The sequence below is a fragment of the Haliotis asinina genome, chromosome 6 (assembly GCF_037392515.1).
Source record: "Haliotis asinina isolate JCU_RB_2024 chromosome 6, JCU_Hal_asi_v2, whole genome shotgun sequence".
Lineage (NCBI taxonomy): Eukaryota > Metazoa > Mollusca > Gastropoda > Lepetellida > Haliotidae > Haliotis > Haliotis asinina.
In genome coordinates, this window is record NC_090285.1 from 52,318,546 (window position 1) to 52,332,274 (window position 13,729).

The 13,729-nt window shown below is 38.9% G+C and overlaps 1 protein-coding gene across 1 annotated transcript in view; it reads left to right on the plus strand.

The window, feature by feature from the left end:
- Positions 1–12,197, plus strand: part of LOC137286711 (mitogen-activated protein kinase kinase kinase 4-like) — a 36,617-nt gene extending 24,420 nt beyond the window's left edge. Inside the window, exons 18-25 of the mRNA XM_067818694.1 lie at positions 497–694; positions 2,258–2,328; positions 3,656–3,772; positions 4,195–4,354; positions 4,731–4,850; positions 5,170–5,276; positions 5,926–6,105; positions 6,396–12,197. Coding sequence (XP_067674795.1) covers positions 497–694; positions 2,258–2,328; positions 3,656–3,772; positions 4,195–4,354; positions 4,731–4,850; positions 5,170–5,276; positions 5,926–6,105; positions 6,396–6,425 — 983 coding nt within the window. The 3' untranslated portion in view covers positions 6,426–12,197. The remainder of the gene's footprint in view (positions 1–496; positions 695–2,257; positions 2,329–3,655; positions 3,773–4,194; positions 4,355–4,730; positions 4,851–5,169; positions 5,277–5,925; positions 6,106–6,395) is intronic.
- Positions 12,198–13,729: the final 1,532 nt, after the last annotated feature.

Here is a 13,729-nt window from a genome sequence, read left to right on the forward strand (position 1 = left end):
CCTAAACCTAAGTTTTCACCCGCTTCTATCACCTTAATCCTGCACACCCTAGCTCTATCTGTTGTAGGAAGCCAGTGGAAGCTCGTGTAAAATGTGCTTCTTTCTCTGGTTGACCACTTAACTGTTAACTGAAGTCATTCTCTTCCTTGTACTGAAGGTGCAGATGAATGTGTTGCACTTGCAGAATCTAGAATCTTAATGAAAGGATTGCTCTGCAGTCCTACTTTGAAGGCATTTTTGAGTTCCTCAGTCATGTATGGGAATTTTAGTGGGAGATTTAGTTTTAGTACTTTTATGCTGCTTTTAGCAGTATTCCAGTTATATCACAGGGGTCAAAGAAATCGAGTGGGAAGAAACCCGGCTCTTTGGAGTAATGAGCATATGCTGTATCCACTATACTACCCCATGGGCCCATTTCAGGATTGATATCTTGTCCACTCTCCCATTGTAAATCCTTTGCTCCAGGATGTATGTGAATCTGTCAATTATACTGCAGCATCCCAGTGTGAGTCTCTAACCAACTTGTCGAGGAAAGAACGCATCAAGCTGGGGTGTCGTCGCTTGGAGGAGGAACGCAACCAGAAGATGCGGGACAAGAGAGTGATCGGCCGGACAACGTCACGGCAGAGTGAGATTGACTACCACATCAACGTCAGGAGAGTCAACTTCAGGTGGCAGAGAGGAAACAAGATAGGTGAGCTGCAGTAGGGATTTGAATTAAGATTGTAAGATTGATATGTTCGATTTTGACATTATATATTCTCATTTAGAACTTGTAAATTTTGCTACGTTTAGTACAGTAGAATATTGGGAACCTTCATTTTAAATGAGAAGTGTATGATGACCAAAGAATGTCCCCATTTCTGAGGAAAGCTGCATGAGTTATTGTCCCCATGTACACGTCTGAGTGTCAAACACAGATACTAGCACCGTAAGATATGTAGTCACAACAATCCATAAGGGTTCTACTGCTGAATAGGTCATTTGTACCCCATGTTTGTCAGTGAGTGCTAATGATTTCATTCACTTAACTGTAACTTGAATATGGCTGACTCAGGCTCTTTGAAACAAATGAGCTAATGAATCAAGAATTTTTTGACTCCATAAAATACCTCTACAAGGACATCCATCTCAAATCAATGTTGCTCACAAAATTGTCATATAAAAAATAAGATTCTGATGACAGTAATATTTTCAGGTAGCTTTGCAAATTGCAATTACTTTGGCTTACTGTTGAAGATACATTGTGTGGCTGTTTGCCAGAGCCCAAACCACACAGTGATCATTACCCTGTCCTAAAGTACAGTAGACTGTAGAGATAACAGTCTCAAACTGACCACTAATTTTATTTTGATATGACTGTAGTTTTGACTAATTCCTCAAGTTCTGGCTTAGAACTGATTTTCAGTAACTCGTGCTTGTTGTAAGAGGCAACAAAGGGGATCAGGTGGTTGGTCTTGCTGGCTTACTTGACACTATACGATACCAGTTGCACAGATTGATGCTCATGCTGATGATCACTGGATTTTCTGGTCCAAACTTAATTGTTTAAAGACTTCTGCCATGTACCTGGAATATTGCAACATAAATCTGAAGCCACTCACTAGTTTTTACTAGAATAAAGCAAGAGCCTAAAAAAAAAGACAAAAAAGGCAACAGTTGTATCTATCAGGTTGTTATAAATGCATGAGCTATGAATTAGGTAATAACACGGCCCAAGTGTCTCTCACATGATTACTCTTGAGTGCCAAGAGGGCCCTCCTGCAAGACTTAGGAGGTAAATTGTGAGAGTGGCTGATGCATGTCATTATAACAACATGGGTTTGTAGGACAAAGATACGTATCGTTATTTCCCGACTTACTTTCACAAATGAACAATTTTGTGATCATCCAAGCTATTGTTTTGTTTTTTGTTAATTGGATTGATTAATAGATGAGGGGTACAGACCCATACAAGTCATATTCAGACAGTGCATTTTGTCTATGTCTGTGGAACACTATTACTAGCAAGGAAATATTTTTTGAATTTTGAATTGACTGACCTAAAATTATTATATTTGATTGTAAACAGTCAACCAAGCATGTCACTCAAATGAGCAGTGTGTGTCATTCGTGCTAGGTAGCTATCTGATTATGCGTAACCAAGCACTCAAATGAAACAAAACAAATGGGCTCTGTGTGTTGTACGAGAGGTCACCTTAGTTGAAGTATCACTCAATGGAATAGGGCCCGACATACAAGATGCGGTGTGTTGTAGGTGAGGGTCAGTTTGGGAAGGTGTATACAGCTGTCAACATGGAGACAGGAGAGCTGATGGCGCTGAAGGAGGTGAGTCATGTCACAGAACACCGACCCTGTGGGGATTTTCAGTCAGGTCAGCAGACAGTTGATCCCAAACCACTGTTGGTTGAGACCACCAGAGGGTCTAGCTGGTCAGGTTCAGTGACTTGGTAGATAATATCAATCACTACATTATCTGACACAGATTTGATAATTTATTGGTCGACGTCATGCGTCTGAAGTAGTGTATCTTTTTGTTGAACAGCAAGAAACAGACAAACAAATGTATCACTGGTCACAAGGGGAACATGGGTTGGTGTACCCTCGACGTTTGTTTATGTTCTGACCTCTGAAGGTCCTGGGGTAGATTAGGCCTTCAGCAACCCATGCTTGCCATAAAGGCGACTTTGATATCGCAAGAGGCAACTAAGGGGATCGGGTGGTCAGGCTCGCTGACTTGGTTAACACATGTCATCGGTTCCCAGTTGCTTAGATCGATGCTCATGTTGTTGATCACTTGATTGTCTGATCCAGACTCGATTATTTACAGACCACCTCCATATAGCTGTAAAATTAAACTCACTTACTCACTGTTTATGTTCCCTTAGTCCGAGGGTACATCACCATGGGCCCCGAGGGACCAGTGAATAACTTATTTAGCTTACCAAATACCTCAATGTTAATTTTGAATTGTTTGAAACATATGTACAGAACTTTCTGTAGCCATGGCTAGATTTTCCAGATGACAAGAAAAAAACAGATTTAGAGCTGTCTCCCTTCCGTCGATTTGCTTTCGCTAAACGTTAGTAATTTCTGTGCATCATACGTGAATCAGTGTTATTCAAGATAAAGAATTACTAACACCAAGTACCAAATGCGCTTGGCATTCCCAGTGGAGTACATTGAAATATTACTTGCTTATGAGTGGGGTACATTAAAAATAATAAAAGAGTGCTTAGCCCATCAGAAATGGCATTTATGTGTGAGGTAAGATCTCTTAAGTGTCTGAAGGGTAAGCTACCTGTCACATGTCATTAGTGTTTCACTGGTTAAAAGTGGTATCTCATGGTGGGGAAATACTGTGAAGCACAGACAATGAAATCACTGCAGACTTGAAATGATCTTTAAGCCCCAATTTTTGAAAATTTTCTAAGATTAGGTTTCATATGTTTAGTATGTTATGAATTTTGATTCATCTGTAAATTATATTTTGTATGAGTATATACTGAGATAATCAGAGCTTTAGAAGGCCTACAGAAATCCCCATTTGTCATGAAAGAAATTGTCCCAGCCATGAGGGAGGAAGGTGAATGCACGGTCATCTTCCTGCTGAGATTTTTTGTTTCCCTGTAGGTAAAACAGATTGCTATTTCAGATGAAGATGCAGCCAAATGACCAGCAGGGTTTTAAGGAAATTGCTGACGAGATCAAGAACTTTGAGGGTAACCAGCACAAACACCTGGTCAAGTACTACGGGGTGGAAGTGCACAAGGTATGTTGTACATGGGTACTTTGGCGTGTGAATTTAGATGCTGGTTCACTAGAACCCATTGCTTCTCGTAAGAACTGACTGAAAAAGAGTAGAATGATATGCCCCTCACACCTGTGTGTACTGACTTAAGTCAATAGAAAACTGTGCAGAGTGAGTGTGTTGTAGAAGTGTGTTGAGTCCAGAGAGACACTGTGAGGATATGCTGGTGTGTTGTAGAAATGTGTCAAGTCTAGAGAGACACTGTGTGAGCATATGATGGTGTGTTGTAGAAATGTGTCAAGTCTAGAGAGACACTGTGTGAGTGTATGCTGGTGTGTTGTAGAAGTGTGTCAAGTCCAGAGAGACACTGGGTGAGCAGGTGCTGGTGTGTTGTATATGTGTGTCCAAAGAGACATTATGTAAACATGTGCTGGTTTTTCAAGGACGAAATGCTGATCTTCATGGAGTACTGTGACTGTGGCACTGTGGAGGAGGCAGCGAAGATCGGCCTCCCAGAACACATCATCAGGAAATACACCAAGCAGATCCTCATCGCCATCAACCATCTCCATGAAAACGGCATAGTGCACCGAGACATCAAAGGTAACTCTTTACCACTATGACGACAGAAGCATCATGTGACTTATGATGACTATTTTGTCCATTGTATACTCTCCAGGCAGTTGAGAATAAAAACTGAATGCACAACATCCACTGACTGAGATGGTCTTAGTGAAGGACTGATGAACTTCTACGTCATATAGTTATATACTCCCTAGGTAGTTGAGAACGAAAACAAAGGGCACATCTATCCGTTGCCAGGTGTTAGAATGTTTTGTAGTGCATTGGCTTGGTAATATGACTGCAGAGCTTCTCAGGTCTTACAGTTATATACTCCCTGAGTAGCTGAAAATCAAAATGAGTGTTCACTGATCCATTTGCTGCAAGTTCCTGACAACATGTATTGTTTCTGTTTCAGGGGCAAATATCTTTTTGACATCAAATGGAACTGTAAAGGTTGGCGACTTTGGATGTTCGGTAAAGCTGAAGAACCACACCACCATGCTTGGTGAAATAAACAGTCTGGCTGGGACGATGGGTAAGTGAGAATACTACACAAATTGTTTTTGTTAATACTGTGTCTCTAGTGCTCAGATGAAGAGATAAAACAATGGTCAGGATATTGTGTTGAAGCAGGGTATCAATGTTACAATGAGAACATGGTATCTCAGCACTAGGAAAACAGCATCATCTGTGACTGGTACAACAAGAAGCACACACTCAGGAGCAGGCACAGACCAGCAGAAACACACACACAGACACACAGAGACAGTCAAACATGTCACTATGACTCCTTGCCGTGGTACAGTGTGATTGTGTACTGTGAGGTCTATAGCACTGACTGATGGATGTTGCAGCGTATATGGCCCCAGAAGTGATCACCCAGAATGACAAGGAAGGTAGTGGACGTGCAGCAGATATATGGAGTCTGGGCTGTGTAGTCATTGAGATGGCAACCGGGAAGGTGAGATCTTCTTACAATGGTGCATTTTCTTCTAACTAAGTACGCTTTCTTTTTTATACTTTACACAGAAATCAGTTGAAGAACGTTGTCAAATGGTTTATATGGTCATTGCTAACATGAGACAGCTAACCCATACCTTAAATTTGGTTCTAAATATTTCAATAGGAGATATTGTGCCAGGGTCTTGCTTTGACTTGTAAATGATGTTTATTTTCTCCTTTTTAATTTTGGTTTGACTGTCAAAGACGATGACTGATCAAATTCAAAGGTATAGAAGTTTTAGAAAAAGTATCCTTAAATATTTATGGTCTCCCCTGCTGTTATACTGAGTGAGTGAGTTTTGTTTTCATGCAGCTTTAGCAATATCACTGTGCATAACACCAGAAATGGGCTTCATACATAATTGTACCCATTTAGGGAATTGAACCTGGATCTTCAGTGTGACAAGCAAAGGCTTTCACCACTAGGCTACCCCACCACACCCCTTGCTGTGATATTCCCGGAATGTTGCTACAAGCAGCAAGAAAAATAGACTCTCACTCACTGAAATAACATACAACTTTCCTTTGAAAACTGGAAAAGTGTTCTGTCTGATATGATCTGTCTGCATGACACCCTGTGTTCTGTAAGGAGATTTGTGTGTTGCTAGCGCCCCTGGCATGACGCTGAGAACAACTACCAGATCATGTTCAAGGTTGGGATGGGAGGGACACCGGCTGTGCCCGAGAACCTGAGTACTGAAGGCAAGGATTTCCTGGCGTGCTGCTTCCAGCATGACCCTCAAGCGAGGTGGACAGCCAGCAGACTACAGGACCATCCGTTCACCAAGGTAGGCATAAAGTCCGGACAGTGCACAGTTATAAACACTCTGACTGATTTTATCTGTTCTGTTGCAAGCCTGGATCAGTATTGTCTGTAGCCTGCTCGTTGTTTGCCAAGCAAATGGCCAGTCGGCGTTATGGAGTTGATTGTGTTGCAAAAGTGTGTATTAGAGTATTATCGTCGTCATCATCATCATCATCATCATCATCATCATCATCATCATCATCATTATCATCGTCGTCATCATCATCGTTGTCATTGTCATCATCCAGTGCAAACCTTTTTGCTTTTTTTCAGGTGTACGAAGAAGCTGATGGCGAAAGTTGATGATGGTGTACATTAGGCGGTGAAGATATATCCTGTTACCATGGTTACAGCTAAATTCTGTGATTGCTGTCTGGCAGCTACATGTTGTATATTTCTTGATCTGCTCCAACATGGCCGACGCTGCAGGGGATACACTATAGGGCACCAGTGACTCTTACATCCAATATCTACATTTTGAATACCTTTTTAACACTGATTTGTCTCAGGCAATGTGATGACTGAAAAAATGCAGGGAAAACTGTCTTTGAAGCAATCAGGCAGAGTAAAGGTTGAATTGACTCATATCATTTAGACAGTATTTTGCAGACTTTAATATGAGTGATCCATGTTTGGTGTGTTGTATATTATCTAATTGCGAAGTTTTGTCATGTCAGCGATAATCATTCATGAAGCCGTGAATGCTGTAATGATTGGTACGCTGTGTAATCTGAAGCGATATCGGGAGTAGTATTCAGCATGAACAATATGTCTTCTCTTACTGAGTTGACGTCATGCTTTTTTGAAGGTGATAAGGTCATTGGTCAACAATGAGGAACCTATTTTGAATATTGTTAAACAAAGTCATGCAGGGTTTCACTTCATTGTACAAATCTAGCTGTAAGAGCACCACCATGCATGAATTTTATTGTTTTTTACACGAAATAGGGTGGAGAGGTAGCATGATGGTTAAAACATTCGCTCATCATGCTGAGGACGTGAGTTCAATTCCCTACATGGTTGTTGTGTGTGGAGCCTCTTTTTGTGATGTTGCCGGAATATTGCGGAAAGAGGCGTAAAACCATACTCACTTGCTCAAAACATGAGGGTCAGATACTCCTAATTTGTAGGTTCGGTATACTGGGATTGAAATTAACACAAGCAAGCTAATGTCATAATGTTAAAGATGTGATAAGGGTTGGTAGAATTTTGAACATTTTAGGGATGTAGGATGTTTATAATTGCTAACTACTATGATTACAAGATGGACCATATTTATATTTGCTAGTATGTTTGGAATAGATTCTGTAACCAGGTGTTGGAAAGAGTCAATTTGCCTGTGTGAAATGACAGCGTGAAATTTGAAATGTGTCGAGTTGTGATATTTGTCGAGATACGTATTACCATCCATTTTGCTATTGTTATTGAAGTCCCTCTTCTACCTAAATGGGTGCACTTTTGAGGACTTCTGTTTAGTTAGAACAGTCTTATGTATTGACATTCTGTGCTCTCCATGAGTGTGTTTGTACCAAAGGGAACTCATGAAGATTAGAGGTAGAATTGGTCTTCAGTAACCCATGCTTGTCGTAAGATGCAACTAACATGATCAGGTAATCAGGCTCACTGACGTGGTTGACACATGCCACTGGTTCCCAATTATGAAGAACGATGCATATGCTGTTGATCACTGGATTGTCTGGTCCACATCTGATTATTTACAGAGTGCCACCATGTATCTGGAATGTTGCTTAGTGTGGCATGAAACTAAACTCACTGTAGTAATTTGCCATTGTTAGATATCATTACTTGATGTCATTGTTGAATAATGCCATTGTTATCCCCTGCAATGCGTTTTGCTGGGGGGCATTAAAATGGATTCTGTCTGTGTGTCCGTGCATCCTTACACATTTGTCTTTTCTGGAGCAAAACTGCTGTTTATTTCTTCACCAAACTTAGCACGTAGATAGATCTGGTGGTGTACTAGAGTCTTTTGATAGTTTGGGCATAGTGATTAATTGGTTTTTGCATTTCCATGGCTGCAAGTTTGACTTTGACTGAACTTGGTGGGTGTGCTCTCTTCCAAACCAGAACATCAAAACCGTTCACTGTTTCTTCACCAAACTTGGCTCATAGATAGATCTCGTGATGTCAGTGAAGAAACAATAACACTATCAGAAATGATTGTCATGTTCCAATTACTGATTATGTTTGCTTCAGCAGAGGTAAATTTGGATATGATTAAGCTTTTCGTGGTGTCTTCACTAACTACTTGCCTTGTATGCCATATCATATCAGTTTCAGCCGATAATCGAGGCTGAGTATTCTCTGGCATTTTGCGCTTGGACACTTGTAGCTCAGTTTGGGCTTATTTGTATATAGTGTGGGTTTCTGACTGATGACGTCAGTATTCAGTCTCAGGGTTAAGTCTGGCCAAGAGGTGGTAGGTGCACCCATTTAGGTAGAAGAGGGACTTCACTGGTCGCTGTGTTGTACATACTGCATTGCTGACTGAGAAACAACCACGTCTTTCACCAGATTGTTGTTACGAGAGGAGATATTTTTAGATAATCATTGTATGAGAGACCGAGATAAGATCTGTGGGAGATATGAGATTATGTAAGAAATCATGTACATTACAATACATCCACTGCAACTTTGTTATTGCTGCAACTTCTGTATATTTAGTTTTCATGTCATGTTCTGCATGTTTTTACTGTATGTCATCGATGGATTGATTATATTCAAGTGTTAATATGTTCAAATTTATCGTCCCAGACATATTTATTTGAATTTTAACATTAATAACATGAGTAGTATCAGATGAGCCTAGATACATCTATCTGAATGTTCACTAATGTTTACATCATTTACTGAAAAATATTTTAATGAATTCCCAGTTTTGTTTCTTGCTTCAGAAGCACCTGTAAAATCACATGCTTGATTCTAATATCAATGTTTAGCAAGTGTTTGGTTCTGTCTGCAAACTGTTTGATTTTATAGGGACAAAATGATTTGCTTTTGATGAATGTTTTATTCGAGATGATCATTTATTTTAGAGGATTGTTTCAAAAGTTTCTTTTAATTTTTAAGAAATTATTTTATGCTCTCATATTATGCTCAGTTATTTAAGTCAAAGATGGAGTTACTTTCTCTTTTCACAGATAAACTGATCTATTTGAGAATGGGGTAAAGATGTGCACCTGTTTAGTATTTTTGAAAATAACATGGTGTCTGTAAGATATGCATCATTTTATTTTGTGTTATAAAATATCCTTGGTTGTTACTGAGAAAATGACTTCAAAGTGAATTAATATGCATTCATGAAAATTTTGCAGAGGGACTGAATTCAGCGGATATCTTTATATGAAATGTCAACTTAGTCATAGGAACAGAACATACAGCTAAGTTCTGCCAAGATAGCGAAAGTTATTTTTTTAAACACTCTTATCCCTGACTGTAGTAACCATAGTAACCACATATTTTTAGTACATCACCTGTAATGTTTCTATATACCATAATCCACACAACAAACTACAAATGTGATGTACGACTTGATGTGATTTAGGGAGAAATAGTCTGCTTTGAAGTTTTTTCCAGAAATGCAGTTGATTGGTGGACTCAGTTGAAATAGTGAATAATCCCCCTACAGAAAATCAGAAATGTTGATTCAAAGTAGATGATTGTGATTGTATTTCAATCTACTTTGATCAAAGAGTAATTAGTTTGTATATTGCTTCTGCAATTTTATGTGTATAACTAGCAATGATACATCTAAACATCAATGTTGTTGCTATGTTTCTAAGCACATGTGATTGTTTCATATTTTAAAATACAGTTATTCTCTTGCAGATAGTCATACCTTTGTGCTCAAATCATGTACATAGCTCTCATTCAGAGATGTACATATATAAAACAGAGCTCCTGGAGCTGGTTGTATATTTATTCCTCAAAGAAGGCATGTCGCGAATGTATTTTCACGGAAGTCTGTGACATTCATTTCAGCCTGGGAGCTGTCTGTGATAGCTGTGATCAGGGTCTGTTTGTTCAGGTCAACCTGTTGCAGGCCATCCATCTTGTCTACCAAAACAGTTGTTGAACTACTTGTGGAAACTGAGCACTCTTTATTGTTATTTGACCCGTGAAGATCTCAGGGTAGAATAGGCCTTCAGCAACCCATGCTTGCCATAAATGGCGACTATGCTTGTCGTACAAGGCGACTAACGGAATCGGGTGGTCAGGATCACTGACTTGGTTGACACGTCATCGGTTCCCAATTGCGCAGATCGATGCTCATGTTGATCACTGGATTGTCTGGTCCAGACTTGATTATTTACAGACCGCCGCTATATAGTTGGAATATTGCTGAGTGCAGCGTAAAACTAAACACACTCACTTTATTGTTATTATTTTTGTAAATCCAAACTGGTTAAGCCCAAATTTTATGAAGATACCAGTTAATATCTGTAATATGCTGCCATTGAACTTGTCCAATAACGTTTTTAATTTCATCTAAATAATGTTTATGAATCTTTTATTAAACTATGCATGGTTTTATATTCTGCATCAGTGAATACTTCCTACTATAGGAATACTCTTTAACTGTCAAGTGCATTTGTGTTTCCTTTCCAACTGTATGGTATTATCGGAACATAGTGGTTTTATGTTTTGTAAAATTAACATTCTTGATTTGTGTGACTTGAAGATAGACTTGACCTTTCTAGATTTGATCTTAACTTTCCTAGTGCTGGACACAGGGCATGTACATACTCTAATATTATAATATGTATAGAATGGAGTGCCAACTTGTTATCCAATATGTGTAAAATGGAGTGCCAGCATGTTATCCAATATGTATAGAATAGAGTGGAAGCATGTTATACAAATGTATAGAATGGAGTGCCAGCACATCCAATGTCTATAGAATGGAATGCCAACATGTTATCCAATATGTATAGACTGGAGTGCCAACATGTTATCCAACATGCATAGACTGGAGTGCCAACATGTTATCCAATATGTATAGACTGGTGTGCCAACATGTTATCCACCCAGGCATATTTTTTTGATGAATGTGTGTTTTAATCAACTCTTCTTTGGATATTTCGTATCAACTTTTCAGTTTTGGTTTTACTTGCCCAGGGGAACCTGATTTTCCTTCAACGTCATTCTTTTGGAAGGCCTATTGCACAAAGATACAGAACTGTGTCCTTTAGACGCTTTTTGATTCGAGATTCCAGATTTGACCTGTAGTTCCTTGGGCTCTATTCTAGACTTAGCTCTGATTTTCAATGATATACTGGATGCCTGTCCCATGTGCCACGTTTTAGTGTATGCGACCATACATATGATGATATTTAATATTAGATGATGGTATAGTTATCTCAAACCTGAGATTACGCATTTTCATCATGAATGTTGTATAAGAAATATTCCTTTTGCTCATATTGATATTCAGAGTAGACTTAAGTTTCATTGGTAATGTATGAATTTTTTAAATGTAGCAGAGATTCCCTGTTTAACTCAGTCTCTTATTGAACAAGATTGGGTTTGGCATTGTATTTTTATTTTTATGCTGTGGCAGAGGGGTAGCATAGTAGTTGAAGTATTCACTCATCAGGCCGGAGACCTGGGTTTGATTCCCCATATGGGTCCAATGTGTGAAGGCCATTTCAGTTGTCCCGCACTGTGATATTTCTGGAATATTGCTAAAAGTGGAGTAAAACTAGACTGATTCACTGACACTATTTTTATGCTGTAGATTACAAAACAGCTGAATTCTAGTAATAACCCTATGCAATCTGCTTTTGAAATCCAGACAAATAGATTTTGTGCCTTTTTGAGGTATGCTGAAAATATTGTTCAAATACATTTGAGTCTGTGTGATATTTAAGTGTTCATCCTCACTAGACTGTTAATAGCTCTGTAAATCTGTTATTTGCTTGTTCAAGGTACAGCTGAATTTCACGGAATTACTTTGATGTTAAGAGGAATGCTACGGTGAACATGCGGGCCATGTTAACTCGGTCACAATATACGACCCCTGAAACATCACATTAATAAATGTGTACATAACGCCTTGTTTTCCTGTTTTGTAGTAGTAGCAGAGTCCATACTGAACATGTAGCTTCTAGGCCTGGATATTGCCCAGATTTTCATATTTTCATATTGCGATATTGCAATAATCAAACACGTTGACTGGTTCATATGAGTATACTTGTATCAGGTCTATTCGAGTTTACTAGTGCAAGTTATCTCATAGCAATGTCAGTGGTATTTTTAAACAAGTTGTTGGCAAAATAGGCACAAGAAGCAAACTTCTCCTGGCATTCTTTATTACTGCCAGTAGACGATTGCTTCATGTGGCTGTTTTGCTAGGCATGTGAAACCTGTTTGAAAATACCACTAATACAGAGTTCTCGCAGTGGCAAATTCACGCAGACATTGATACTATGAGTATACTCATGGTATCAGTCATCATGTAAAGAGATATTGCAGTACATATTGTCATATATGGACTGGAAGTTTGCTGTCCAAGTTCGTACAGCATAGATTCACAGTAGGTCTGTGTACAACATCATCTTCTGGGTTGCCATTTCACCATACGTTCAGGCTCCCTGTCCCTGTTGTGCAAGGCTGTGTGCCAGTGGTTTACAGATGAATAAGATGATAATATAGCACCTTGTTTAACTGAAGTACTGGGCCTCATTTCACAAAACTCTCGTAAGCCTAAGATCTCGTAACTTTTCTCGTAGCATCCGCAGCTCCTGTGTTACAGTATAGGAGGTACATTGGCTACGAGAAAACTTACGAGATCTTAGGCTACGAGAGTTTTGTGAAACGGGCCCCTGTATTGCAGCAAAATTTGGCAAACGTAATGAGGAAGGTAATTGTTTAACATGATTTTCTGTGATCAGCTTTGTTTTCTTCAACATAATAGACTTCAATGCACTATACTTATATACTATTGTTACTGTGTGGCAGTGATTCATTCACATTCAACTGAAATGTAAACCTGTGTTAACATGAACTATTGCAAAATGAGGCAAAAACATGATTTAGGTGAACTACTTGAACTTGAAATTTCCTGTGACCTCCAATAATTAAGATCCCTGAGTAGAAGGTCAAATCCTGCAAAATTTATGACTTTGGTCTTTTTGATAAATTGATAATATATGTCCCATTATGAAACAAACACAGAGGTCACCCGGAGCAAGAGGATCTACTAATAAATTCCAATAAAATATTGGTCGAATCTTTGAAGGGCATTTAGAGGTGGACTGCAGGAAAGAAAATCAAGATTTATGGATGTTCACTTCATGACCTGATGAATGTGCAAGCATACACTTTGAAACGTTGTGTTATTCACAAGAGGAAGCTGACATACATAAATCTTGGTGTTTCCAAAATATAGGTCCATTTGGGGGCTACTTAACTACTCCAAAATGTCACATATGAAACCACTAAAAACCAAAAAAGTATTTTGTAGAATATTTGACACTTTTTAAGCAACTCGTATAGACACTTTCACTTGTAAAATGTTACATGAAACCAACAGAAATAACATCATTTGGTGCTTTTAGAGCCCATTTTCTTGCTATTGAAATTAA